Source organism: Eimeria necatrix, genomic scaffold (assembly GCF_000499385.1).
Source record: "Eimeria necatrix Houghton genomic scaffold, Enh_scaff15, whole genome shotgun sequence".
Taxonomy (NCBI): domain Eukaryota; phylum Apicomplexa; class Conoidasida; order Eucoccidiorida; family Eimeriidae; genus Eimeria; species Eimeria necatrix.
Genome location: NW_013654970.1, coordinates 37126 through 62194, shown reverse-complemented (window position 1 = coordinate 62194; position 25069 = coordinate 37126). Strand labels below are relative to the sequence as shown.

At 50.1% G+C, this 25069-nt stretch overlaps 4 protein-coding genes across 4 annotated transcripts; 1 reads left to right on the top strand and 3 right to left on the bottom strand.

The window, feature by feature from the left end:
* Positions 1–1106: 1106 nt before the first annotated feature.
* Positions 1107–6170, bottom strand: ENH_00018070 (ATP-dependent RNA helicase, putative; the record flags this gene model as incomplete). The annotated part of the gene is made up of 11 exons (XM_013584349.1): positions 1107–1641; positions 1786–1891; positions 2159–2210; positions 2378–2691; positions 3225–3657; positions 3829–3877; positions 4048–4404; positions 4674–4951; positions 5296–5467; positions 5611–5723; positions 5871–6170. The coding sequence occupies 11 exons, from the start codon at positions 6168–6170 to the stop codon at positions 1107–1109; spliced, it is 2709 nt and encodes a 902-aa protein (XP_013439803.1).
* A 1479-nt stretch (positions 6171–7649) lies between these two features.
* On the bottom strand, positions 7650–8425 carry ENH_00018060 (hypothetical protein, conserved; the record flags this gene model as incomplete). The annotated part of the gene is made up of 3 exons (XM_013584348.1): positions 7650–7762; positions 7923–7982; positions 8296–8425. The coding sequence occupies 3 exons, from the start codon at positions 8423–8425 to the stop codon at positions 7650–7652; spliced, it is 303 nt and encodes a 100-aa protein (XP_013439802.1).
* Positions 8426–15707: 7282 nt separating this feature from the next.
* Positions 15708–19579, top strand: ENH_00018050 (hypothetical protein, conserved; the record flags this gene model as incomplete). The annotated part of the gene is made up of 10 exons (XM_013584347.1): positions 15708–15861; positions 16064–16281; positions 16521–16784; positions 16921–17052; positions 17231–17322; positions 17500–18039; positions 18207–18483; positions 18671–18865; positions 18971–19060; positions 19202–19579. 10 exons carry the CDS (start codon positions 15708–15710, stop codon positions 19577–19579), a joined length of 2340 nt encoding a protein of 779 aa, XP_013439801.1.
* A 945-nt stretch (positions 19580–20524) lies between these two features.
* ENH_00018040 (hypothetical protein, conserved) lies at positions 20525–25066 on the bottom strand (the record flags this gene model as incomplete). The annotated part of the gene is made up of 10 exons (XM_013584346.1): positions 20525–22143; positions 22256–22264; positions 22406–22843; positions 22985–23109; positions 23432–23575; positions 23710–23851; positions 23995–24088; positions 24220–24353; positions 24486–24584; positions 24679–25066. 10 exons carry the CDS (start codon positions 25064–25066, stop codon positions 20525–20527), a joined length of 3192 nt encoding a protein of 1063 aa, XP_013439800.1.
* Between the last annotated feature and the right edge of the window lie 3 nt (positions 25067–25069).

The window sequence follows — 25069 nt, the reverse complement described above, 5'->3', positions numbered from 1 at the left end:
AAGGGGCACTAGTCCAAGCGAACTAAAATAAGTTGGCCGGGAATATCTCCCTGAGTAGAGTATCTCTGACCCGGGGAGATGGTGCCACGCATTGGGCTCTTCTCGGGCTGATCTCACGAACGCTATTCCGGAAAGATCTGTTCTATCTTCATGAGCGTAAATGCACAGTGTGAGCATCTACATTTTCACTTTTGCTTATGAACTTATAAAATGGGAGTCCAACTCCGTACCATCCCAACTCTCGCGTACGTCCATTCCTCTGAAAAGCTACCAAATCATTTCTTGGCCTCATGTTGAATGCCACTAACTGAGTCTAATGCTAAATAGTTCTGAGTCCATCGAAGCACAAACCATGCACTACATTTTGCTGACTCATCTGCACGCCGCTTCAATTATAGTGTGTGCGGGCCAAAGCTAGCGCTTGCCCTTCAGAGCTGCACAGCTTTACACTAGTCGCGCCCAATTCTTCTACTCAACCTAAAAGCTGATCACTTGGGCAGGTCCCAGAAGCATACATGAGCAACGAGCGAACCGGCTGGAGCTCTTTCTGCCACGGGCCCAACAAAAGCTCGCGTAAACCTTCCCGCTCTCCAGCAAAAACGAATTGTCTGGAGAAGTCGTCCTATAAATGTGTTGCAACAAAACAAGCTGAAGCCCAATGCGGTGGAATCTAGATGCTCGCACTCGCTAAGCAATGAAACGCGGCAGCAGCACCACGCACCGATTCATCTTCCTTGTGTGGACACCCTAGACACGCAAGGTAAAGTCACAGAATCGAGCTAAGCAACTCTCATGGAGCTTCGACAACCCCAAGCTTAAGTTTGCGCGCTGCTTAGGGCAGCAGAGCACTACATGACTAGGTCAGCAAATAGTGCCAAGCCACCCGCACCAGGTGCGGCATCTCCTTGTCCTGAACAGGAAAGCTGCGTATGGTAGCTTGACAAGCTGCTGCGATAACGAATAATAAGATACGTAAAAGAACGATGAATTGCCAAGGTTTGCCTCCACAATTTTTAAGGCGACTCCCTCACTGGGAAGCGCGATAAGCATCCCTATTTCACAAAATGGCTGAACAAAGGCGCCGGTACGACAAGTAGCATATTGCATCAGCTTGCACTGCTCCACTGTACTTCATCCCGCTGCGTCTCCCGCTGGCCAACAGGAGTCTGCGCAGGCCTCTCTGTAAATGCACGCCGGCGAGGAGAGGCACTCCGATCCCGTCGGCTCCGATTGCGTTTCTGTTGCTCTTGCTGTCTCAGGTCACGCCGAGCCTCCAGAGTTGATAGCCATTGCTGACGCCTCTGTTCACGTTTGGCAAAGTTCAGGGTTGCCCTCCTCCCCTCTGCACTACCAGGAGCCGACCCCCCACCATCACTCGCGCCACTGTTACAGCCGCTTCCCTGTTCCCTACTATCCCAACGCCCTCTCTTGCTGGCTGACGCGCCGGTAGGCTGAGAAACACTCCCGCTAGTGGCCGGGTCATCTACCACTCCTGCCGGTGCCGTATCTCCTGTCGCAGCCCGAGCAACCGCCGCTGCCGCCGCTGCCGCCGCAGCAGCTGCTGCCGCTGCCTCTGCTATAGATGGCGCATTAGATGCCAATGATTTGTCAATTGGTTCTACCTGGCACCCCGTGTCAAATCTGCGACCAAAAAAAAACAGGAGAAAGCAATGGGAACTCATGACATCCAGTGCTAACTGCCATCACTCCGTGGAATCCCAAGAAAAAGCCACAAAGAACGGTAGTTAAGTGAACGGAACAAGCCAGATACTTGAATAAGCATACCCAAGACCTCCGAATGACGTATTCTGCTGCTGCCTTAGCTCTCGGCCCACTTTGCCCCCTTGCCAAACCACCCGAAGTCCAGACAACCGTGCCTCTCTAAAAGGTGCTGCAGAAACAGAAAGTTTTATGCCAAACTTGAATTCTGCTGAGTTTCGCCGTACATTTCTTCACAGCACCACGCACAGAGATAATAACTACCATCAAACTGGCACCGTGGAAATCGACAGAGCGAACAACAATGCAACACTCTGCTTTGAAGCTGGGCCAATCCAGAAGGCTTTTGCGCATTAGAAAAAGCGCTACCATGCCGCTAAGAAGTACGTTAAAAGACGTTGAGGACTTGGAGTTTATCGCTTCCGGTGCCCAAACTTACGGAATTGCATGGCAAACTCCACTAAGGACCGTGGGACACTTTGGCCGCAAGTCTGAGAAAGCCATAGAACGATGAATGAAACAAAGTACTACGTGGAAAAAAGAGTAGACCTCCGAGCTGGTTGCCGTGTTCAGCCACAAAATTCCCACAACCAAACACATCTGGTGGGATCGACAAGGACAGCAAAACTGTAACAAGAAGGGCAGCTGGCACACAGACCTCCATCTTCTCCACAACAAAGGCGGCTTGGCGTTTTTCTTGTTTTGTGAATAATGAGCATGCGAGACCCGACCGACCAGCTCTTCCCGCACGGCCAATGCGGTGTACATACACCTCCGGATCATTTGGCGCATCGTAGCACACCACAAGTGAAAGAGCTGGCGGAAAATCGAGTCCCCTCGCAGCAACATCTGTAGCAACTAGCACTAATGGGGTCCTGGCAGGGCCTGAATCTCCTAGGAAGTGATGCTGCATGCGACGCATGACGGCGAGACGCTCCCCTTGCTGCATTCCGCCGTGCAGAATCGCCACATCTAAGTAACAAAAACGGCAACAACAGTATCAAGAAAGACTCCGAGCACAGTAGAATAGATTGATGCACATTAAGTAGATCATGTACAATGGAAGCCCGCTCACACTCGTTGTAGGCCAACACGCATGACATATCAAATCTTGTCTCATTTGTGTATATTGGAAAAAAGTCTACAGATGTCAAACAAGCGAAAATATGCCAAATAAACACGTCAGTGCAGAACCACACTGCGCCGACCATCCATGCGAGTTGTGGCGAGACAGAGCAGTTTGCCCGCTGCAGAGCGGCATTCACGAAAAATTTGCGAACAATGCAGCAAACGCATTGTCACTAGGAGACTGACAAGGGAAGAAAACACCCTAAAAGCTCCTATGCAGAGCGAAAACGCCCATAATTACAAGCAGACGCTTCAGACGAGTGCACTTGAAGAGCTGTCACACAAAGCATAGCAGAATGCCCTCACTGCAGGCCCGGGTACAGAGAACGAGAAATGAAAGACGCCTCGATTTCTGCAACCCGAAGGCTTGAACGTACACTTGAAGGTCTGATTAGCATTCCTTCGCAAGTCTTGCGAGCTTTCGCCGCATAGGAGACGTGCAGCGGCTGCTCGGGATGCAGCGTCCCCAGAACCCCCCGAAGCTCCTGCAACTGGTGCAGCTCCTGGTGCAGCTCCTGCTGCTGCGGTGCCCGACCCACATCGCCCTTCAGTCACTATTTGCTGCTCAATAGCACCCTCAAGAAGGAATGCTAGATCTTCGACTCTCTGCTGCGAGTTGCAGAAGACGATGCCACCTGCCTTCGCCGCTGCTGCAACTGTTGTCGGTGGTGGCCGTAAGCTGTATTGTTGCTGCTGCTTTTCAGGTTGCTGCGACAGTGTGAGCAGCCCGAGCAGGTTTTTGGACAGCCAGTCAAACTTGGCTTGTTCACCGTCCAAAATCTGCACTCTCTGTTGGACAGTGTGCGCCGCCTGCGAAATGGAAGGTGAACATTGTCACGAAGCATTGGGGAAAAAAGTAAAATCTGGCGCCAGTTCGCTTGACTGCGTATCCCTCAAAGCTTCTACTCAAGTTTACAGTTAAAATCTTGTGCATACACACAGGCTGTGTTCTACAGCGTATTGCCGTGGCTACCAGCTCACCTGCCCTGCTTCGCCGACGGTTATTCGGATTGGATTGCGAAGAAACTTACTGCAAACGGAAAATTGGCACGGACTAAAGTTCACGGCTCTTGTGAGCAGGCGACTGTGAGGCCACTACGTTATTCAGCGACGGCGAGAGCCCCACCATGTTCAAGTCGTCAGCTGTCGAAGCACGCGCATAGGATGTATCGCGCTGCTACTACTGCCCAAAACACTTACTTTGCAAGGGCCTCGCACTTGCGTGGCATGGTGGCGCTGAACATGCACGTGACCCTGTCTGGCCGCAACGATGAGAGGACTTCTTTTAGTTGGTTTTCAAAGCCCATTTGCACCATCTTATCTGCTTCATCCACTACCGCCATAACAACTTTCTCAAAAATGCCAGCGAGGCCCTTCAGGCTACATAAGTCTATCATACGTCCAGGATTGCAAACTACAACGTCGGGACCACGACGCAAGGCGCGGAACTGCTCGGTCTTATCAAACCCGCCAGCGACCAACAGACGACTCACAGGCACGTCGGCCCCTCCTCGCGTGAAGCTGTGGATCTCCCCATCCACCTGCACGGCCAGCTCCCTGGGGAGTAAACAAACAAATAAACACATAAGGTGGCAAATCTTATCTTGTTACTGGCTCAGCAAAAGCGGCCACCGAAGAGCTCTCCGGCGTTCTTTCAGGTGGAGAAACAGCGCTTAAGCACCAATGAACCACTAGGTATGCTATCAGCGCTTTGTAGGAAAAGTACTCAATGCTGCACAGCTACTAACATACTGGATTCCAAAACACAAAAGGCCTTCTAAACGTGAAGCGCTCAAGGCACAAAAAGTACATGATTAACAACGCACCTGGTGGGGCATACGATAATGACTGAAGGCCCACTTCTTTGTTCCTTTGCTGTTGATGGAGGCGCATTATCGCTGGTTGCGTGGCGAGTAAGCCACTGGTCCTTGTCCTTAAGGCTGACGACGCGAGTCAACGCGGGAATGAGGTATGCGGCCGTCTTCCCGCTTCCCGTCTGAGCTACAGCCAGGCAGTCACGTCCTTTCAAAAGCACTGGAATGGCCGCAGCCTGAACCGCCGTGGGCAGTCGGTAGTCGCGTCGCTGCAGAGCAGACCATAGGCCCTAAAAACAGAACGCCGAGCAACCGCAAAACGCGGTGCAATGAAGTGTGAACTCGTTCAAAATATTCTGCAGGTCGACACACTCACAGCTGCAAACACTATTCGACGCAACCATATTTTAAGCAAAACACGCAGCAGTTCTTTACAGTTCTGATGTTCACAAGCCAAGCTGGCCCTGCAGCAGTGAACTGAATGCGCAACCAAGCCAGAACAAAAGCCATCACTTCCCATGCAGCTGAATCGGAGCATGCAAAGCCACAGCAATCGCCTTCAAAAGGCCCCTCAATACGAGCTTCCTTTGCTTTGCCGCTGCTAGTACTACTGCATATTTTGTGTGTTCCCTACCTTCGGGAGGGAGCCCTTAAGGTGAAGGAATGAAGCAATTGGACGAGGCGCTTGTTTGCCTGTAGTATGAAGCTGCAAGGAATCGCGGACCTCTGCAACAGCCTCTAGAGTGAGAGCTGTCACATCAGCGTGCTCTTGGTATATGTCCACCGTGTATTTGGGATAAGCAATCCTGCACACGGAAAAAGAGTCCACACCAGCTAAACTGGAGCAAATAATCTGGAGAAATACATTTATGTACATGGGCAGTACTTCAGTGGCAGAAGCACGACCATCTAAATGATGCACATAGGCTAAGGCACTGTGAGCGCATACTCATCGTGGTTTACTACAGGGAGAGACCGTCCCCTCGGTTCATCCTCATCATCAGTCGCCGCGCTGCTGCTTTGTGTCGGTGCTTTTCTCTTCCCTCTAGCGGCTTCTTTTAGCTGCACCAGAACAAAAAATGCAGACCTGCAGGAAAGACAGTGTGCTCAACCCCCCGAACTCCGCCGACTCAGTCCTTCCTCGGTTCAAGCACGTGCGAACTCATGCCTTTGTCTTAACACTCATCTACCAGCCCTCCCACAACACACTGAGATGGCTCTCTGGGCGTTGAGGTGTTCTACTGATTCAGCAGCGATGTCATCGTCATCAAAGAAACGCTCTTTGTCCGTCCTCTCCGCCTCGCCAGCTGCTTCTCGACGTTGTCTTTCTTCTATCTCGGCATTTTCGCGAAGCAGCGTTTCGTTCACACCATTCATGAATGCATCGAGCGGATCCACCTCGTCGTCCTCCTGGGAATGCTGTAGCTGGCTCCCTGGAGGCGGGAGTTGGGTGGATTCGGCGGGAGCCGACCCCTTCTTTCCGGACTCGCGCTCAAAGAAGGCCTCCATATCTATATAGAGACGTATGCGCACGTTCAAGTTCTTTGCTGGTTGCTGTACTTTCCACCCGCGCAGCGCTTGCTCGGTCTTGCCGTCGTCGCTGCTGTTGCCTCGGCCACTGCTGCAACGCCATATGCTGTCGCAAGTGATGCTACTGTAGTGAGCAGCCAGTATTGTATACAAGCTAGCAATTTGGGTAGAGCCTTTGTCCCTGAGCCGATGCCTAGTCTCTGCCCTGTGGGGTTGGCGTTCACCCTCGAAGAGCCACTGCTACCGCTGGTGATCCAGGGCCTACAAATCTGGAGGTCCCAGAGACCGACGGCCTCGAGTAATATAAAAAGCACACCAAGCAGAAAGCAAGGAGACGAGCTAGTCTCCTCCCCTATGTCGGGGAAGATGTGACCACCTTCTACTTCGCTTTTCGCAGCCTTCTACACCGGCGGAAGCAGCAGAATAAGACTGCAAAGACGTGCTGATGTGAAGTTTCTTTGTTCTTTTCATCAGTTTGGAGCTGTAATAGCCCGTCATCCCACTGTGGATCCTTATTATATAAATCGTAACAATGGGGCTTGCAGTGCATGCAGCAACCGGAGGCCCGAGTAATGAAGTGACAGGGAACGTCAACTGCAACCTATCCCACCAAATTCGTTTCTTGTATGCAAGCGCCGCCTAAAAAAATTTGCATTGTGCGTAATGTAAGCTGAGTTCACATGTTCACCTTGGGTCTTTCATTTTGTCGATGAACTCCATAGGCGTCTGAGTTCTTCTCAGGCCTCCTGTTCTGACTGAACAAAAGCGGGTGAACACTACGCTCACCCTCTTCAGCTTAACAAAAGTAGCGGCTCCCAGACCAGAAGGGCAGTACAGTACGGGTATGGACACCCCACTGCCTCATGAGGCTGTACCACCAAAACACGAACTGGGCTGCTACCGTAGGCTAGCGCTAACTTCAACACCTGAGCCCAGCTTGAGCTGAGCACTATGCTCCACAAGCTTTCGCTCAACTCGCTACGGAATAGAACAGTTGTGAAGCGATGCAAAGACTACCACCACTCCTATGCGAGCCATCACTATTCAGCACAAATTTGCCCCTTTATAAGTTTGAAAAAGACGGCAGGCTGTCTCCGCAGAAGAGCGTTGAAGGCCCGCACATCATGCTATTCTTAAGGCGTACATGGTCCTGGTGCTCTCGCCGTCATGAATGCTAACATGACGGCCCGTCCCAAAACTACTGCGAAGCGCAATGCCGGTGCTGTTACGCAGTGTCCAGCGCCAGTATACTGGTGGGTGTCCAGTATCATCTAAGCGCTCGGAAGGAATGGCATGCTCTCCAAGAAAACCTCTACGGGTCTCACGGTCATGGAAGGCAAGGCCAGGTGAAATCTACAGGTGTTGGGCTCTGTGTCCTCACATGACTAACACAGGTAGGCCTGCCTATCCAACTGTGCACAAGGACTGACGGGCGACCCAGACAAGCCTGCGACACCGTCAAGCAGCTTTGCGAGTCTGCGCAGTCCTGCTAGCATAGGCTGTTTTGAAAGCTTCCAATTCACGCTGTAGGTGCTCAAGGAATTCATCATCTGGGTCTTCATCATCCCAGCCTGCGCACCACATAATAATAGTTTCTCCCTTTGGATAGAACAGTTTGTCGCACAGCTCTTGCTCGGCAACACTGCCTACAATGTGATGAAGAAAGGCGTTGACCAGGTGGTTGAAACACTCAGTTCGCCGAATGAAAGACTCCGTGCAAAATGTAATCACCTGCTGCATCCCAGTCTTCGCTCCACTGCTTTAGCTCCGCGTCCACCGGCACTTCACCACCTGCAGGTGCGCATATGCAGAGCCAAAAGCCTCCTGTGCTTTCCCCCTCTTGAAACATTTCCCACAAATCTACTGCAGCTTTAATGGCGAACTCGTTATGGAGCTATCTGCCCACAGTTTCACCGGAGCTCTCGGATGTAGACTCTGTCGTGTCCTTCATCTGCATGGACATCGTTTTCTTAGTACAGTAGGCTACTACTGGAAACCCCTGCCACCCAACAACTCAACATCTCAGCGAAAAATATTTGACTTCGAAGTCCATTCTCCTTGCGTTCACGACCCTCGGGCAATTCTGTATGGTCATAAAACTCACCTATCTCATCGAACTCTTCTAACTCGTCATCTGGCTCATCAAAGGCCTCCTCCTGAGTTTCTGCGCCTGTCTGCTGAGCTGGGGAATCGGTGCGCTGGGGCTCCTCCCCTGCTTCGCCCTGGGATTTCATTTGTGGCGCTGAGCAAAAAATAACAGTTCAACGTGCGGCGCCAATTGTCAAAAATTTGTAATAGTACGATCTCATGCAGCAGCACAAGTACCCAAACGTACCCACGAGAGGTGGAAATACCGGTGGAGCGACACCCCAGCCGTCTACCACGCCAGGCCGCCCGTATACCAGCCCACGAAACCGAAGCGTGGCACTTTCATAGCACACACAATGCTCTCAAACCGTCAGAAATATAACACGGTAGCAACAACACACTGGGCGTGGTATTTTCAGGTCAACAGCGACAGCGGCTGCGATCACATGCAGTCAGCGGCTAACCGTATGGTGAGACGAAAGGTCAACTTAGTTGGGCCTCCTTTTCAGTAGAAAAAGGCTTTTCAGTGGAGCTGCAGTCACTAAACAGACAGCCGTAGCATGACCATCGCAGACAGATGGCAGCCAGCCCCAAGCAACTCACCGCGCTTAACAATCCTTCTGAAGAGTGCAGCGACAAAATACCCGGAGAAACGAGGACCATGCAGACATTTAAAAACTCTACCGTTCTGATTTTCCACACAGGATTACCGAATTGCTGGAGGGTGTCACTAATTGCACATTTGTCCTGAACTGGGTGCACTCAGTACGTATGCAAGCCTATTGTGTAAGAGTTCCCCTGTACTACCCCAGGCTGCTTAGGGAAGGAACTACGGACTCCCTGTTATCATTACAAAAACCGCGTGAGAGTAAGCTCAACCAGCGTAGAAGTTTAGATTTCTGTGGGCTTTGCACAATACCTTTCATTATGAAAGGCGTAGGAAGTTACGAATACATACTGCCTTCGTAAGATGGAGTTTTCTTACAGGAACTATCTACGTGATAACTCGATTCATTGCCTTCTTTTGCATACATGTTGTGTAGGAAGCTCTGCTGCTCTATCTGGGGTAGGGTGTCTTGGAGTGCGATACTGGACTGCTGCCGGAGGAGGACCGGAGCTCGGAGCTCGAAATTCCAATTTTGCACTTCTTTTCGTTTTTTTGTGTTTTTGACTGCTTTTTATCACCCCTTCCGTCCTCTTGGGCTTTCGCTAGCATTGTGGTGTCTCCTCCCTTTACGGAAATGTCAATTGCGTGGTGCACAGCCACCACTCGTTATAGTTCATAACCACCGTATTTTCGAGAAGCTTAGCTTTTGATGAAGAATTACACAGTGTCGTCAGTATTCGGGCCCTTGGCTCTTCGCAGTCCCGCCCTTCATGATTATAGTAGGAATCCCCTCCCGAAGCTTCGTTAATTTCGACTACTACCGTACTAAATGAATCCTTGACGCATCCACTTGAGACTCTTTCTGCCTACGTCCCGTTTAAAAACCGACACCTAAACTGTAAATGAATATATTTCTGCTTGATACTTACTACTTATGCACCACAAAACGTTTCCACTGGTGCAAGGACGGGAAAAGAATGCGTTTCTTCTGGCATTGGTGGCGCAGTCAGGTGAATATAAACAGCAGAAATTGATGTGTTGTGGAAATAAAATAATCAGCTTGCCAGCATTATTGGATCGTGTAGGATGGTTTACGGAGCCACTGAGTACTTGTGGCCACAAACCATGGAACGTTATTGAGTGCTGCGATTTACGCCCTTAGCTGGGGAGATCAACAAAAATCTCTTCACTAAGAATCAGGAAATTGTAGAGCATGCCTCCAATAAGCAAGCTTCTAAATCACACTATTCTTCCCTTCCTACAGGCAGTACGTAACATTCTTCGAGTAGCAACTGTGCATATTGCTTATCTTAAGCGCGCTACAGCCAGTGATTATCTGAAGGCAGTACCGTAAGTAACTTGATACACAAGGATAATAGAATTCAGCTTGTGTCCTCAGGGAGCAGTGGTGAGCTGTCTATGGGTAAGGCGAATGCTTCACCGCGCTTAATCTCTCCGTTTGCTGCTTAATTAAACAGTCAGGAATTCGATCCCTGTCAAGAAGCGTGCTAATTTTATACTGACGAATAAATTTGTACCAAATGAGTGAGTTAGCAGGAAATAACAGCTTCACCTTCCCGTGTCACGCCGTTCCTGCTCGAGCAGCTTTCCTGTTGACGTACTACTGAGAAAAGTTGCCTTGCACTTAACGCCATGCAGGCAACATACCGCTTTTTTTCTAGCGCATTTCCCTTTTCGTTTCGCATATTTTGTTCTGTGGTTCGCCAGTTTTTCGGGCGGGCTCGCCTTCTGAGCTAAGGCAAGGAGGCAGTGTCTGCCGCACCTTGCTATATACGAGAGAAGAAAGAAAACTGCTTCAGCACTCTCCATGCATTACAGTGTTGTGTGCACGCTCTCCAGCAAGTGTCTGACAACAGCGGGTACTTTCTAAATTTCTGGCGGGGGTAAGCAGCCTGCCGTCCCCAATGGGCCTCTGTTGCCAACCTCGGCAGTAGACACCTCAAAGGCCTGAACGCGATGCGCTCGCTCTCTCTCACCACACGCATATCATAGTGTGCTAATTAGTGCAGAGTTGAAGTACAGAAGAATCCAGCATGCTGTTGGGTGCCGGGAGGAGGCAATTGCCTGGCCGAATTTGGGCGTCAACTGACTGTTCCTCACCACTGCCATGCCATTGCACCTACTTGGCATAACGCGAGTCATCCAGGAAGCGCCCGTGTTGCAGGCCTCGCGCTTCATCATCTACGTATACAAACGCGCCGATGTGCGCACTGCTCAAATGCAGCATGACTTGGTACGCAACCGGTCGCCTGGTTGGGGGGGAACACTTAGCGGGCTTTAGACAATGGCGAGGAGCCCATCATTGTCGCCATTCTGACGAGCATACGTGCACCGGGACGACGCGCACCGGATATTAGTGTGCTGCAGATGCTTTTCTCTAACTCACAAGCACGCGTTGACAATTGTGGGATTCTTGTCTCCGTTAAACAGCAAAAAAAGCAGAGTGGCTCCGATAGGTGTGATTTTGCGAGAAAGACAAGTGCCGAAGCGAGAACCAGCCGGGGGCTCTATTCTTCACGATCTACGCAGCATTACAGTGGAGGCTCGAAATACCGATTGGGACCATTTAGTTCGGAAGATGCGAATTGCCGTAATAAGTAGAAGTGATTAACACGCAAGTTTCGCTCAGTGCGCCCTGAAGCTCGGCTCAGAGTTGAGAGCTGGCGTGAGGCGCTGAAGCTTTGATGCGACGTACGAACAAGCTGCGAATGACAAACATCAGAAGGATACCACGCATCCCTCAAAAGACGGACTAGCGATACCGTTGTTTGCTTCTTTTTTAGTGTCTAGCGGTACTCGCCTTTGATAAGTAGTATTCAATATGGACCTATACAGCGAGAACGTGAGTGAGGGAAATGTTAGTGCCAGGCCAGGTTTAGCTCTTTACAATCTGCAGGCTGCCCCAGGAAAGAATTCTCTAGCATCTCATTAGAACAAAACACGTGCGCAGTAGAAGGTTTGTGAACCCATGGCACTTAACTTTCCGGGGCACACTATCCATGCACGTGAGGGACAGGTGCGTAATAGGTACATTCAACCAGACATGCTTCTGAATGCCCAAGTTCGCCAACCAAGCCAAACAGGAAAGCAGGAAGCTCCGAGACCCCAAATTCAAGCTCAATAAGGCACCAAAGACGCCCTGCAAATGTGTGAGTTGAGGAGACAACACCCAGAAGACAGTCCACAAACGCATAAAGCCAGAAAGGCTGCCAGGTTACGGCGAAAATGAGCCGCTGTGAATCTTCTTGCTCCACTCAAGTGGCAGTTTTTCAGTAGCACTACAACCGCTGCCACATGAAGTGGGGGGCCGCACGAGAGCACTCGTTAGTGCAACACCGACGGTGTTTACGCAGGTAGGCCTAGTTCAATGCAACTGCTCAAAGAAACGATACGGGAAAAGGTTTACCGTGGGGTGCTTTCAGGCGTTGGATCAACCTAAAAATTCAGGTGCGGAAATAGAGTAGGAAAAGAGAGCGACATATCGCTACGTTTCTTTAGCCCTAGCTGCACGGCCATTTTAGACAGATTGCTGCTAACCTGGGGCAAAGAGACAGTAGCAAACATTTCGCTAACTTTGAGAGGACCGCTGCAACAGTAAAAGCGATGCTTGCCATTGTGGAGCTCGTCGGGTACTGTTGTGTGGTTGTAATAAAAGACGACACCGTCAGCTTCGAAGAGTGGAAAGAAGCAGTAACAAAGTCCGCACCAGCAAAATGGCCACTGGACGGAGCAGAAAAATAGTGGAGGAAACAACGGAGAAAATTAGAGCTCTACACGTTTAGCTGGCGACCCACGAGGCCCAACTGCACCCAGGTCAAACAAAGGTGACAAAAAGCTTTGCGATTTGACCGGCAACACGAGCGGCATGATGTGTCGAACGCAAGTGCAAGTGCTCATTTGCCGGAAGGTGATTCTTCAGGGGACTTCACGGTTCGTAGGTTAGGCAAAACCTGAAAGATGGCGGACGTGACGAACACTAGGATAGAAGCTGTGCAACTCCACCCTTTTCAATGCAAGCGTACTGTTAGGGAATCGAATGCACTAACAGGTCTCATGATAGGGGCAAGAAAAAACAGCATTAAAACGGCAAAACCACGAGCTGCACAAGACGAACCTCCTAGCCGCCAGCGACAATGTGGAGGGCTGCTTGTGTCCCGCCAGCCTAAAGCCGAATACCATTGAAGTCTTTTCCTGCTGGAAACAAACGCTCCTGACGCAAGATCAAGGGGATGCAATGGGGATACAGGCTACAGCACTGCCACAGGCGTATGTTAAAAAAGGAGAGCATAGCTCACTTGTTGTGGAGCTACTCAAGTCAACCGCTGTCAGCAAGCAAGCGGAGGTAGAGGACAAGGCGGAGGAACCGCATGAGGCTCTCTTTAGTGATGGACTGGAAGTTATACCACTGTGGTGGACGATAACTGTTTACGGACTCGCCGGATGGGAATCGGGGTTTACTGCGCAGCATGGGAACGAGAGCTGTGCTTGTCCTTGAGATACTTGGGTATGACTGTGAAACAGTTCTGGGCAAGGGTCCGTCGCACAGTTTCAATAGCCCGATTATATTTCAGCCGCTAACAATGCAAATATGCCGCCTACAAAAAGTTGTCATTTTACCGTTGCTAGTGGGATGAACCTGCATTCTGACCGCGTGGTGACGTTACTGTATATATTTTGTAATACTAAACATCTAGTGGGGGACTTCTTCGTAAGGGCTGTACCAGAAGATCCTAGATTAGACTGGCTGGCTGGTCATTGGATGGTCTGGCACTTTTACTTCGATAAACTCCGAAGCTATTCGATAGTTGATTTTGTGTTCTACCAGTCAAAAGAATACAAAAGGCAAAACAGCAGCCGCAAAGAGCACGGGAGCGGAACTCACCTGGGCAAGCCTGCTGGTGAAATAGGTGTCACAGACGATTAACACGGCTGCATTCCTCTGCTCTTCCTAAGTATGCAGCAAATTCTACAAGGCACACCTCTGAAGCAAGAGGCTAAAAGGGGGAAGAATCTACATTGAAAGCTAGAAATGCTTTTGTCACCATATTTAGCAAAGGTCAACTCAGCGTTTCCTGACTTTTAAATAGCAATTGTTGCTGAAGCGATTGAAACTGAAGTAGGTCCCTTGAGAGATGGAGCTACAAACCTGTGAGCAATTTTAGGAGTCTGCTGGCGGAAATTTAAGTGAGTGCTGCAGTTTCAATTAAAGACAAATGCCTTGTACCATTCAACTAGTAAACTACAGTCCCAAGATCAAGAGCTGATCTTGAAGGCCACCTGCACCAACATTGCCCCTTTACAGATGAGCGTGTAGTGGCTAAGGATAAGTGCAGGAAAACAATGATGAGAAATCTATGTAGATAAGTGATGCTATCTAGCACCCATTCACAACTTCGCTACAAGTAGGCCGGTTAGTCATAGTGATCGGAGGAATATTCCAGTTCCATCGTACGGCACGGCGCGCAGTCTGTTCCATTCACAATTCAAGATCAGGAAACTCTGTAATTCTTTAGAAATAACCCCGAGAAGCCCAGATTTTCAGTGGCTCGCACTGTGACTGCAAGTCCATGTTTGCTGAATTACCTACTGTATCTGAAGTACAAGCTCAGACTTGTTATCATTTAAGCAGCACTGCTCTATATTTGAAGGTCCAGATAAGGCAAGTAAGTACCCACCAGTTATCGGGATGAATCATTAGGATTTCCCCTTACGCAGCCTGCCACGCTGGGTTCACTCTTAGCGCTCGTAGTGCGACTCATCGTAGTACAACCCTCTAAGTTGCAACATTTATTAATCTCAGCCCCTTCAGGTTGCAACATTTATTACTCTGCACATGAAGCACTATTAGACAGTTTTTAGTTGGAGAAACCACACTTTTGCCGCAGACCTTGGAACAGCGTGCTTTGCTGGAAGGCTAGGGATTGGGGCTCACCGTGTTACCGCTGGAACGTGCAGACACATACGCATACAGAGGGACACCAAAGGCTATGGAATGGCCACACTAAGAGCAGACTTGAATCGTTCGCTTTTAAAGGGTCTATTTGGGCTTCTTTAACTCTATTGGGTTCAAAGGTACCTATGTAGCAAAAAGGGAAACCATGTTGGAGCGAGACGAGGCCGCAGCTCACTGCAGAGCTCCTACGCAAAATTGCATGATTGCTGCGTGTCTCTTGTTCGCCGTAGCGTGAAACAACTTCGTAACAACGCGAGCAATACTATTTAGGTGTGTCTCAATTTATCGCATCGTTATAGTTTGCGACTTTTCTCATTGGGCGCAGCGCAGACTGGAGTGCCTACACCAGTGGCTCACTCGGTGTTTGATTCACTCATGTAAGCTTTCGGATCTGCTAATCGTCAATCTGTGGCGTGCTCTGAAGAGGAGTCCTAGGGCCAGATTTTCATCGTTTCCTTTTGACGCAGCAAGGCCTGGAAGCATTCCCTTGTGCATTGTCAGGGCTAACCGATATATGCTCGTCCCATATATAACGGAAGCCATATCCTGCTGCTGTCTGCCAGACGATGACCTTGGGGGTAGCAATGCTTTTCCTTTTCTTTAATCGCATAACTGTGCTGGCCTAATTTCCGTCGGTATTTTGGTGGGGAATTGGAAACACGTCTAGGATTGACTACGACGAGTCGGCGCCGGCCACTTGTTCAACCCTTCATTGTATTGGAGTTTGGGTGCAACAGCTGGCACTTTCGCAGTGTCACTCTGGTTCTCTCCGGCACAGAATTTAACACTGATCGAGGATCCAGGACCGTTCAGGCCTTTTGGCAGTTCGGGTTGCTTCGAGCTGACAATGCGGAAGCTCGGCGAAGCCACCGAATTCGTCTACGGGTTGGGCATAAGCTCCCTGCAACCAGCAAATAGAGAGGACTACAATGAAGACACGCCTTTGCGTTTTGTCAGTGTGCAGTTACAGCTCCCGGATTCGAGCAAGACTTTAGATGTTGGTCAGTGCACCATCCGGCTTGCCTTCCTGGCCCATTGGGGACATGCAACGTTCAATGTAGCCTTAAAATTAGTTGCCACACTCGAGACTTAAATGAGGAGCTGTGAACACGGCGGGCCTCCTACGTCCTATGACAATTGGATGGCGCTTTAGCAGCCCCGGGACGGGAAATTTTCTTGTACTGTGGACGATTCATGATGCAGACATCCACGCCTTCCTCTTCGAACACGATGGAACTTACGTGGATTGTGTTTTTTACAAAAACCCCACTTTGGCTGGTAAAAGCGTCCGGCTTCTGCAACAGGAGCAGGAACTACTTGTGGACCTACGGTACATACCGCAGCGGTGTAGCTTCATCGTGTGTACTCTGGCGATATATACCGGCGGCACTGTTGCTCAACTAGCGGATGGCACTGTCCAGGTTAGTACTGCAGACGAGGAGACTCACTTGGGACAGCGAATACATTCATGTCACTTTGTGACCGCGAACTTGGCCGTGGTTGCGCTTGAATTAGTGGCAAAGAGGCAGAGGTTGACGCTGAAGAGTATTTGTTGTAGGAAACATTTGAGGCCGCCACAGTGGAGGTTACAGACATAAGAATGGAGCTTTGCGCTCATACTTATGTCCCGCTGCTAGCTGTATTGTGGCTGGCCTTGCAGCTGAGCGCCCTAGTCCCTCGCGCTGGGCTAGAGGAGGACACGGAATTTCCACACCTTCCTTGTGGCCAGATTCCTCCGAGCTCGTCCGACTTCTATGAGTGGGTGTGCCTAGGAGTGCTCCCGCTGAAACCAAGAAGCAGTGACGGAGAGGAATGCGGCATGATGCTGTGCCTGCTCGCACAGCACGGCAGTTTCTGGTATTTTAAACCGGTTTTGAAGCCCGTCACAGCATTCACACCGCAGGGCCTTATTGAACCAGCACAGGTACAACGTCTTCGACCAATGTTAGAGGGCTATTCACCTTACATGACTTATACGCAGACTGCGTGAAACGAAGTGTTCAGCCAGCAGGCAGGGGCCGCTTGCGTCACGTGTTATTATTGTGGTTCTTTAACTTCAGGATTTCGTCACAAAGCACATCGCAGGACTGAACGACAAGTCCCGTGGGCTAGAGCTTGGCGCTTTGGTCAGGGCTGCTCTTGATGGCACACACGTGGAACTCGACCTGACGGATACAGAGGAGAGCGCAACAGTGAGTCTATTTCTTGCGTTCAAGGAAACACTTCGGAAGCACTGTGTTCCTTGATTTCAGTGCTCAGGCGTTCAGTTCTTCTCGTGCTCGGTAGTTAAAGAAGCAGCATAGAAGGCCAAGGAGTCCGTTTTCTTTGGGGTCTGCTTTGTCTTGCCTTGCATGTGTTCCAAATCTTTAGCAAGGTGCTCTGGCACCAAATTATGAGGAGGATGTTGAAGCTGTCGACTTGGCGGGGAGTCAGCAAGATAGTCAGAAATCTGAAGCCCTCTGGTAAAATGAGCTTTGTAACTTTCTGCAGCAGGCGTTTCGGAAATTTCCCAATGTGGCATTTTCTTTTTTTAGACGCGCCTCACCATGGTTGCCACTGACACGTGAGTTCCTGTATTGGTCATTCGGACGGCTTTCGGCTTCACCTGATGTGAACAACGTGCGACTTTTTTGTTGCAGTGCTACTGATGAAGAAGTGGCGGGAGGTGAGGGTGGCGATGGCGAGCTAGCATGGAGTGGCAGCGAGCAGCAGCATGATGGCTTTGTTTCTGAAGAACAAGCGACTTACCGCACAGGGCGAGGTAGAATGCATGCAGGTGTGGATCCGGGGGAAGCCGCTGGTGAGCAGCAAGCGCCAATATTGAAGGCTCCTAAGGGTTTTCCAAGCGGCAGTGCTTCAGCTGAGAGCAAAAGGAAGGTGGCTCCCCAAAAGCACACAGGCGGCTACATACCTAAAGATGGTGGTGGCACTGGCTTTGGAAATGTTGTGGGACGCCGTGAGCACTCCCGGCACCGTGGTGTAGACCATGGAGAAAAAGACACGAATATGCAAAAGAACGTTCCAGACAGGTTAATTAACAGGGAAGATCTTAGTGATGCGGAAGGGAGCTACCGAAAAGCAGAACGGTCCATTGATAACCAGGTTCGTAGAGGTACTACAGGGAGGGTCACCCGCCCTAACAGGAAGTCAAAGACCAGCGGTCGGTGGCCTCGTAGCAAGTAAGCCGGGGCATAGCCCGCAATTGACGTCACCAACTTTGTCTAGACATGCAGCGGCATCTGGGCAGTGTGAGCGCATTCGCTTCCGGAGTTTGGCGACAGTGTAGCTGCCACGCGCGCGAACGTCGTGCTGAGAAGCCGTTTTATGTGCTCTGCGACCCTTGCAGCGAAGCTCTCAATGGACAACCTTTGTTTACATCGTTCCCTCTCCCAAATGGGTACAGATATGAGCAGTCTGATGAGTCACGCGCAGAGCACATGGCGAATGTAGCTGGTGGGGACGATTCGTGGAAGCATTCTGTCGAAAGGCGCTTAAGTGCATTGGAACACTCCGTAGAGGACATACAAAGTGACATTCAGACCATAGCCGCGGCAGCGTCTGAAATGCAGAAGAACACTAAGGTTTACCTCCAGGAACTCCGCGAGAAGTTTACAGAGCTGAAGGTACGAATCACCCGCAAAGTGGCATCTTGAGGTCATTGTCAACGGATATAGCGCCGTTGGCTGCATAGGATCATAATGCGTGTATTTTCATCACCCCGCATTAGATGTGTATGCGAGGAACTGTTTCTGAATGGCTTGTGTGCCCTGTTCGGCAGCATCTGCAACGTGGGTACCTTTTTGTCTTCAGAGCGACGTAGCTTCAGACCTTGAGTCTGCGCTGTCGGGCCCTCTAAAAGTTCTTAGCACGAGAGTAAATGGCATCACCAGTGTAGGAACTGATGCGGGGCAATTCGCAGAACAAACGAAGAAGCTTTGGGCAGTAGATCGAATGGTGCTTCTTGCTGAAAGGAACTGGCACCTGCTAGCTCAATCCATGTCAGAGGTAAGTAGTGTGTAGATAGGTCTGTGTGCGTACCTTGGACTAGCTAGTACTAGCAGCACAGCTATGGTGCTTATTTTGGGCGTGCGTTGGGAACATTGATCGCAGCTTCGCTTCCAGTTATCGGGACTTGAGCAACGCATTACGCAAGGCGCACGCTCAGCAGATTCCACTGAGCCTCCAACTGACGGCCAGAAGGTTTGGCTAATTAGCAAAACAACAAGTTGTACTTCATAGAAATTTGTGCTTCGTTGGGATTATTTTGAGAGTCCTGAAGTGTAAGCAAAGGCATGCCGCTGCTGTATGGGGTCTTCTGAGGCTGTTCGATTTTGCACTCAGGGGCTTCCTGTATCGCTGCATTCGTGCTCCCCTTCAAGTGCTCCTCGATCACACAATTCAAAACTCACCGAAGCACAGAATTGCACTCCAGAGGGTGAGGTGAGCGTGGCGGGGAGCCAGCGGCAAAGCACATTTGCCTCGAAGGCTCTGAAGGAACTCAGCCACATGCAGATCCACGCGGAAGCATTTGGCGCTTGTTTACGGCAGCTGGCGAGTGGTACCGCCCCCGATGGTTTAAAAGGGCTTGATCCGGTTGAACGCCGAGTTCTTTCTTTTGCGGGGACTCCCAAAGTATTTGCAGCGTTACACGAATTGGAAAGAGCTCTAGATACTGTCAATCTGTGTAGCTCAGGGGTTGCCGGCACGCGGCTTTACTGAGTGCCGCGATAATGCAAGCTTCATCTTGCTTGTACAGACTGCAAGCGCCAACGTGGAGTTGGCGCTTGCCGTCTGTATAAGTTCTCAGCTACGCAGTGGCCGAAAACTCCTAAAGCTGAAGGAGTGCGTGGTTTGCTGCTTGCTATTAATTTTTACAGAATATCATCTCCGAATATGCTGTTGCACACTCACTCAGTAGGATATTTGCTAGTAGGTGAGCCCCGAAACCCTCATTTCAAATAGCAGGAACTGCATAGTTTTTGTTTAACCGTTCTGTTCCATGAGCGTGGACCACGGAAGTTAACCTTGGTGTTAGGGGACAAGGCAAAGATAGAGCCATGGTGTGTTTCTTGTTGGGGTTGCGCTATAATAAGGAGCTCCCCAGATCTGTTTTTTTTGAAATTCATGTTACTCAGCTATAGTCAGTACAAGAAACGTATGATGCTGTTACCTGTTCTGCCCATGGACGTGAGACACTCTGGATGTAAAACAGTCTTCGTTTCAGTCCGCTTGCGTGGGTGAACCTACACTGGATTTCGAGTTCCGCAGTACTAATCTGTTGTCCAACTCGAAGAACAATACGGAAAAGCTTTCTCATCTCCTTGAGAGCTACACACCACCGATGCAGCCGCTGAGGTTGCGACTAAGCCGTATCGGCAGCAACAAAGCTGCGGCTAGGCAACTAGCTATTCTAGTCCCACGAGCTTCTGCTAGTTCGTCTTGGACACCTATATTTAAAAGGTGACGGCGAAGAGGGTACGTTCCCGTGCAGCATTAAGAGTTGGAAAACCTGCACACGGCAAGTATTTAAAAAGTCGACTTTCACGGCGTGACTCAGGCAGGAACACTTTAAAACTGCTGGCAGTTTACACCGTGGGAGTAGCTTCCCCACATTTTGCTTGTGTAGGTAGGCTGATTGGTTCATCCGCATTATTGCGATGGCAATCAATCAACAGACGGCATCTTGGACATCGAGATGCGGTGCTGTGGCGAATTCTTCACACGCTGGCCTGTAGGTACGGTACAAGTATGTTTACTTGACGTAGCGCTTCTGCCCCTACAGATTGCCCGCACGAAAGCCAGTGCCCTCGCAACCACTTTACAGGCGAGTAGAATAATGCCAATGATGATGATACTCACTAGGCCGAGAGCAAGCAAAGATGCAATTAGTATACAGAGGTGACACAAATACATGCGACTTTCCGTGGGGCCCCTCCAGCCTTGACAGGTCCACTGGCCAATACCACCCTGACGCTCTCGCTGTTTCGAAGCAAATGAAGACAGGAGCTTCTCCTTCGCAAGACGCCCTGTGACCGCGTCAAAAGTCCGTGAAAGGATCCATGTCTTCGTCTCCAGCAGTTCCACAAGCATCCAACTGTCGGCTACTGCACGGGCCCCTCGGTTAGTGACAGATATTCCTTCCTCTAGCGGAGAAAGGGAAGCTTTTCCCGCACTTGGCTGACGATAAACTGCGGGTATATCCACAACAGTGCATACCAAATGAAGATCTGCATCGAGATCAGCGAAGGCGCCTGCGTCGGCAGGCTGGCTTGCCACTCCCCGATGAAATAACTCATTTATCTCCTCACGCTGTTGTTGTCGTCGCGGGCTTTGTAGCTGCATGCACGCCCGTCGTAATAGCCCATCACTTGCTGCAGAGAACAGCCCGTGAACGAGCAGCCGATGCATCACTTTGCTCTCCTTCGACGTCAATGAGTGAGAATTCTTTACCGCAAGAAACCGTGTGTGAATGATTTTACGCGGCAGTAATCGCCTTGAAGCTGCTGCACTGGCTAGCCTAGCAGCGCGTAGCTTTGCAGACATGCGTGCTAGCTGATCTGTTGCGGCACTGAGGCGCAGAACTGCAGCATCACCAAAGGGAAGGCTATTTCTATACGCTTTTCGGCGGGAATCCAATTCGAATATCTTGTCCCACAGCCAACGAAAAACTGAATCAACGAGGGACTTCGACTTCGGCACGCTTGGAACAGCACTCCACGGAGTAAGCAGGCTGCATGAATCGAATAACTTATTCCTTGTACGCGTTGAGTTGATGTCCACGCCATCTGACCCCTCATCTTCACAAGCGTGGCTCACGAGCAGCGCTGAGTGGAGCTGTAACAATCGCGAAAACAATATTGCATTATCACCGAGCGCGGACCACGTGTAAGTCTCAAAGTCATGTGACAGATCCATGAGACGCTCCAAAAATGTCGCGCGCTCATAACGCTTCGTTTGCAGCTCATTCACCAGGCGCTTGCGCTGCTCCTTATATTTCTGAAGTTTGTCTTGAAACTTAACCGAAAGGCTCCGGGTCAATTCACGATGCAAGTTTAGTGGCCGTTTCTGCTGCCGCTGATTATGAATGTCACGCAGTGTTTCATTTTTCTCCCTCACACGAAGAAGCTGAACAGTCGACCCAGAGTTGCCTCCCGAGCTCTGTAAAGCATCGTCTTGCTGTGATGCCGCATTTTCGTCCACAGAAGGAAACAAAACAATGTTCAGCGGGTTTTCGATGAATTCAAGCTCCCCGAAATTGCGCTCCGTGTAGAGCAAACGAGGCCCTGAAGCAAAAACTCAGCGGCTTCGGAAAGACCAATGAAGGAAGGAACAAATACCAAACCGTGTTTGTCGTCATCATGTAATTGCATAGAGCTTTGGAGGGAAGTCCAGTACCTGTATTGTCTGAATTGAGAGAAGACGCAAATGGAAGCCCTTCAGTTAGGAAATAGGTAGCTAGTTCTACCATTGCTGGAGTAGCTCGGCACATTGACTCAGGCACGCCATGCCCCAGTCCGCTGCTAGTCATATCAAAGAGATACACACTTGAGTGGTCTTCGCTGAGCCACTCATCCTGCTCCACTTCATCAGGAACAAATGGCGGCGCCGGGAATGCCCCAGAAAAGGCAGGCGCCCGTGGGCGCCTCCATTCTTGCCTCGGAGCAAACACATTTGGCTTCGTTGCAACACGGAAAAGGGCTAACAAGAAAAATGGGAGGTGGCGAGGAATCCACCGGAAGAGAGGTGATTCGGTGTGCAATGGAATACAGCATTGCAATGAAGGATCGCAGCCACTGCTCGTTTTGTGGCCTTCAGCTTGTCCTTGCTTCAGATCCAGCTCATCGCCATCAGAGTCAGCCAGTCGCCGTAGTTGCTGGAGGGGAGTAGGATTCCCAGTTGTAAGATTGTGGAATGCAGTCAAAAAGCTTCTGGCTTCTGGCTCGTTAAGGCACCAGTTTTCGGGGAGGCGCTGGCAATGTACAGCTGAAACAGATGACTCAGGAGATTCGCAACACCCCCCTAACATTCCAAGAATCTGCCTATCGTACTAACTAACAGAAGCCGTACTCTGGCCAGTAAATAAACTAGCACCTATTACAAGCTGCCAATCTTTGAAAGACGTACCTGCAAACTCCGCATAGTGCGTGTCCCCTGAGAGGATAATCGGTGTTTTAGCAGCAGAGCCTGCTAGAAGCGCAAAAAGCCGCTCTCGAGCCCATGGGAAGTGACTCCAGGTCTCTGTTACTAATCTTACGCATGCATACACAGACAGAATGGGGTGTTTGGATGCCCACGTGTTTGTGTCTGCCAGTCCGCAAAGAAGTTCGGCAAGGAAATGCTCCAGAAAAATCAGTGGATAACCACTTTAAGCACACAAGGCCAAAGCAAGAAACCCGACAGTTCCACTTCAGTTAAGCTAATACAAGCACGCAAAATTGGTAGGGCTTGCGAACAAAATCGCCCAAAACTGCCCGAAGGGCAAACCCGCGAATTACGCGGTGCACGTAGAGCAGGAGTATGCCTACAGACAAGCTGTTTCTATTCAGAAACTAGGCATTTTATTTTTCTTGCCTGTGATTAGCAAACGTCTGCAGGGATGAGACAATTACATTGACATCTGCCGTCGACATTTGAAGTTCCTGCTGTAGCCACGCCCACTGCTGCTCTCCAAGCATGTCACCGAGATCCATGAGCCACCAGCTATCTTTTTCAAAGCTGTACATTTTCATACATCGCAAGACTTCATGTGCGGCTTTAACATGCCTCATAGGGCAACAGAGATTTACAGCGCAAAATGTGCCTGCAGTGCCCTTGTCATCTAAAACTTCTGCCCACACTGGTGGACGTACCGCAGGTCAAGAAAAATCAATTTAACAGTCAAATCTTCCCCCAGGTAGATTTGGTGAGATGAGTACACGCCTCTCCATTCTAGCGAGCGAATGGCCTCAGATCTGCTTACGCCCAAGAAGTCGAGCATGGCTTCCTTCGATTCTACAGCACAAAAGGAGATATAACTCAACCGCAACCCGAATTCTGTAGTTGAAGGACACTGCTTTTAGGACCTGCGGAGACCTGTGGCTGAGTACAGGTTAGGTCACCGTGCAAAAGAGATTGACTACGCACTGGATGCACACCATATTTGAAAGAGTACATCTTGTTGGCATTGTCTTCACCCATATCATGGTCATCCCAAGTCCCTACAACAGCAGGTACTCTCTTCAAGAATTCCTAAGAATGACACGTAGGCAGTAACATAAAACAAACAACTGGAGATAAGAAAGTCGACGTTCAGTTAGAACAGTGCCAGTAGCCCCAAATCAGTAACGCCCGGGAAAATCTGCACATTTCTTTCGTCTGACCCTATATTCGTTATTGGCAAGTTGACTATTGTATGCTGCGATGAGGCCTGGTGGCGGGATTGGTTTCTTCCCCTCCGAAAGCTTCCACAAAAAATTCCTCGAATCTTTTGCAGTTGGAAGCTGCATGTGATCCGCTGCAGACATCGTTCGTAAAGGACATACGAATCAATAAGTCGGAAATTTATAGAGTGTTTGGAATGAGCAGTGCACGGATCGTCTCATTGGTAGCTGGTCTTCATTAGAACACCAAAACAGGGCATTGTTACCATATACATTGTCCCCCATCCAAAGAAAAGCCCGAGGCTTTCGGCGGCTGATGTATTTCCAGACACGCCGCCCTTCCAAATCATGCTCCTCATCCAGCCCTGAGTGACGCGACACCAACATCTTCGGTGCAAAGCATCTTCGCCCAGAACGCACAGTTCCTAATCCTGTTTGCATTTTCCGCTTCTGGCGTACCTTCTGGTTGTCTATTGCACGAAGCAAATATAAGCCGGTGCGGTTCCCGTGGGTGGTGACCTAAGTCGTGTGGGGGAAAAGACGATACGCGAAAGGACTCAAAAGGCTTCCAGAATGCAGGGGATGGGTTGAAAATGTAGCTCTGGTCCCATTTTTCTTCCCCCTCAAAAGTTGCGGGGGCCCGATATGCTCCTGCTGCCAATTTAGAAGAGCCCTCTTGAGACAACGCCTCTGGTACGTCCTTGCTCAACACGACACCCCCATTGAACAGGATTAGCAATGATAAGCGACAAACGAAACGCACAGCTAAAACACCTCCTGTTGAGCCTCCCCATGTTGCCTTCACATTCGACAAATGAACGGGACCGTAAAGATTTCGAGACTTCATCGC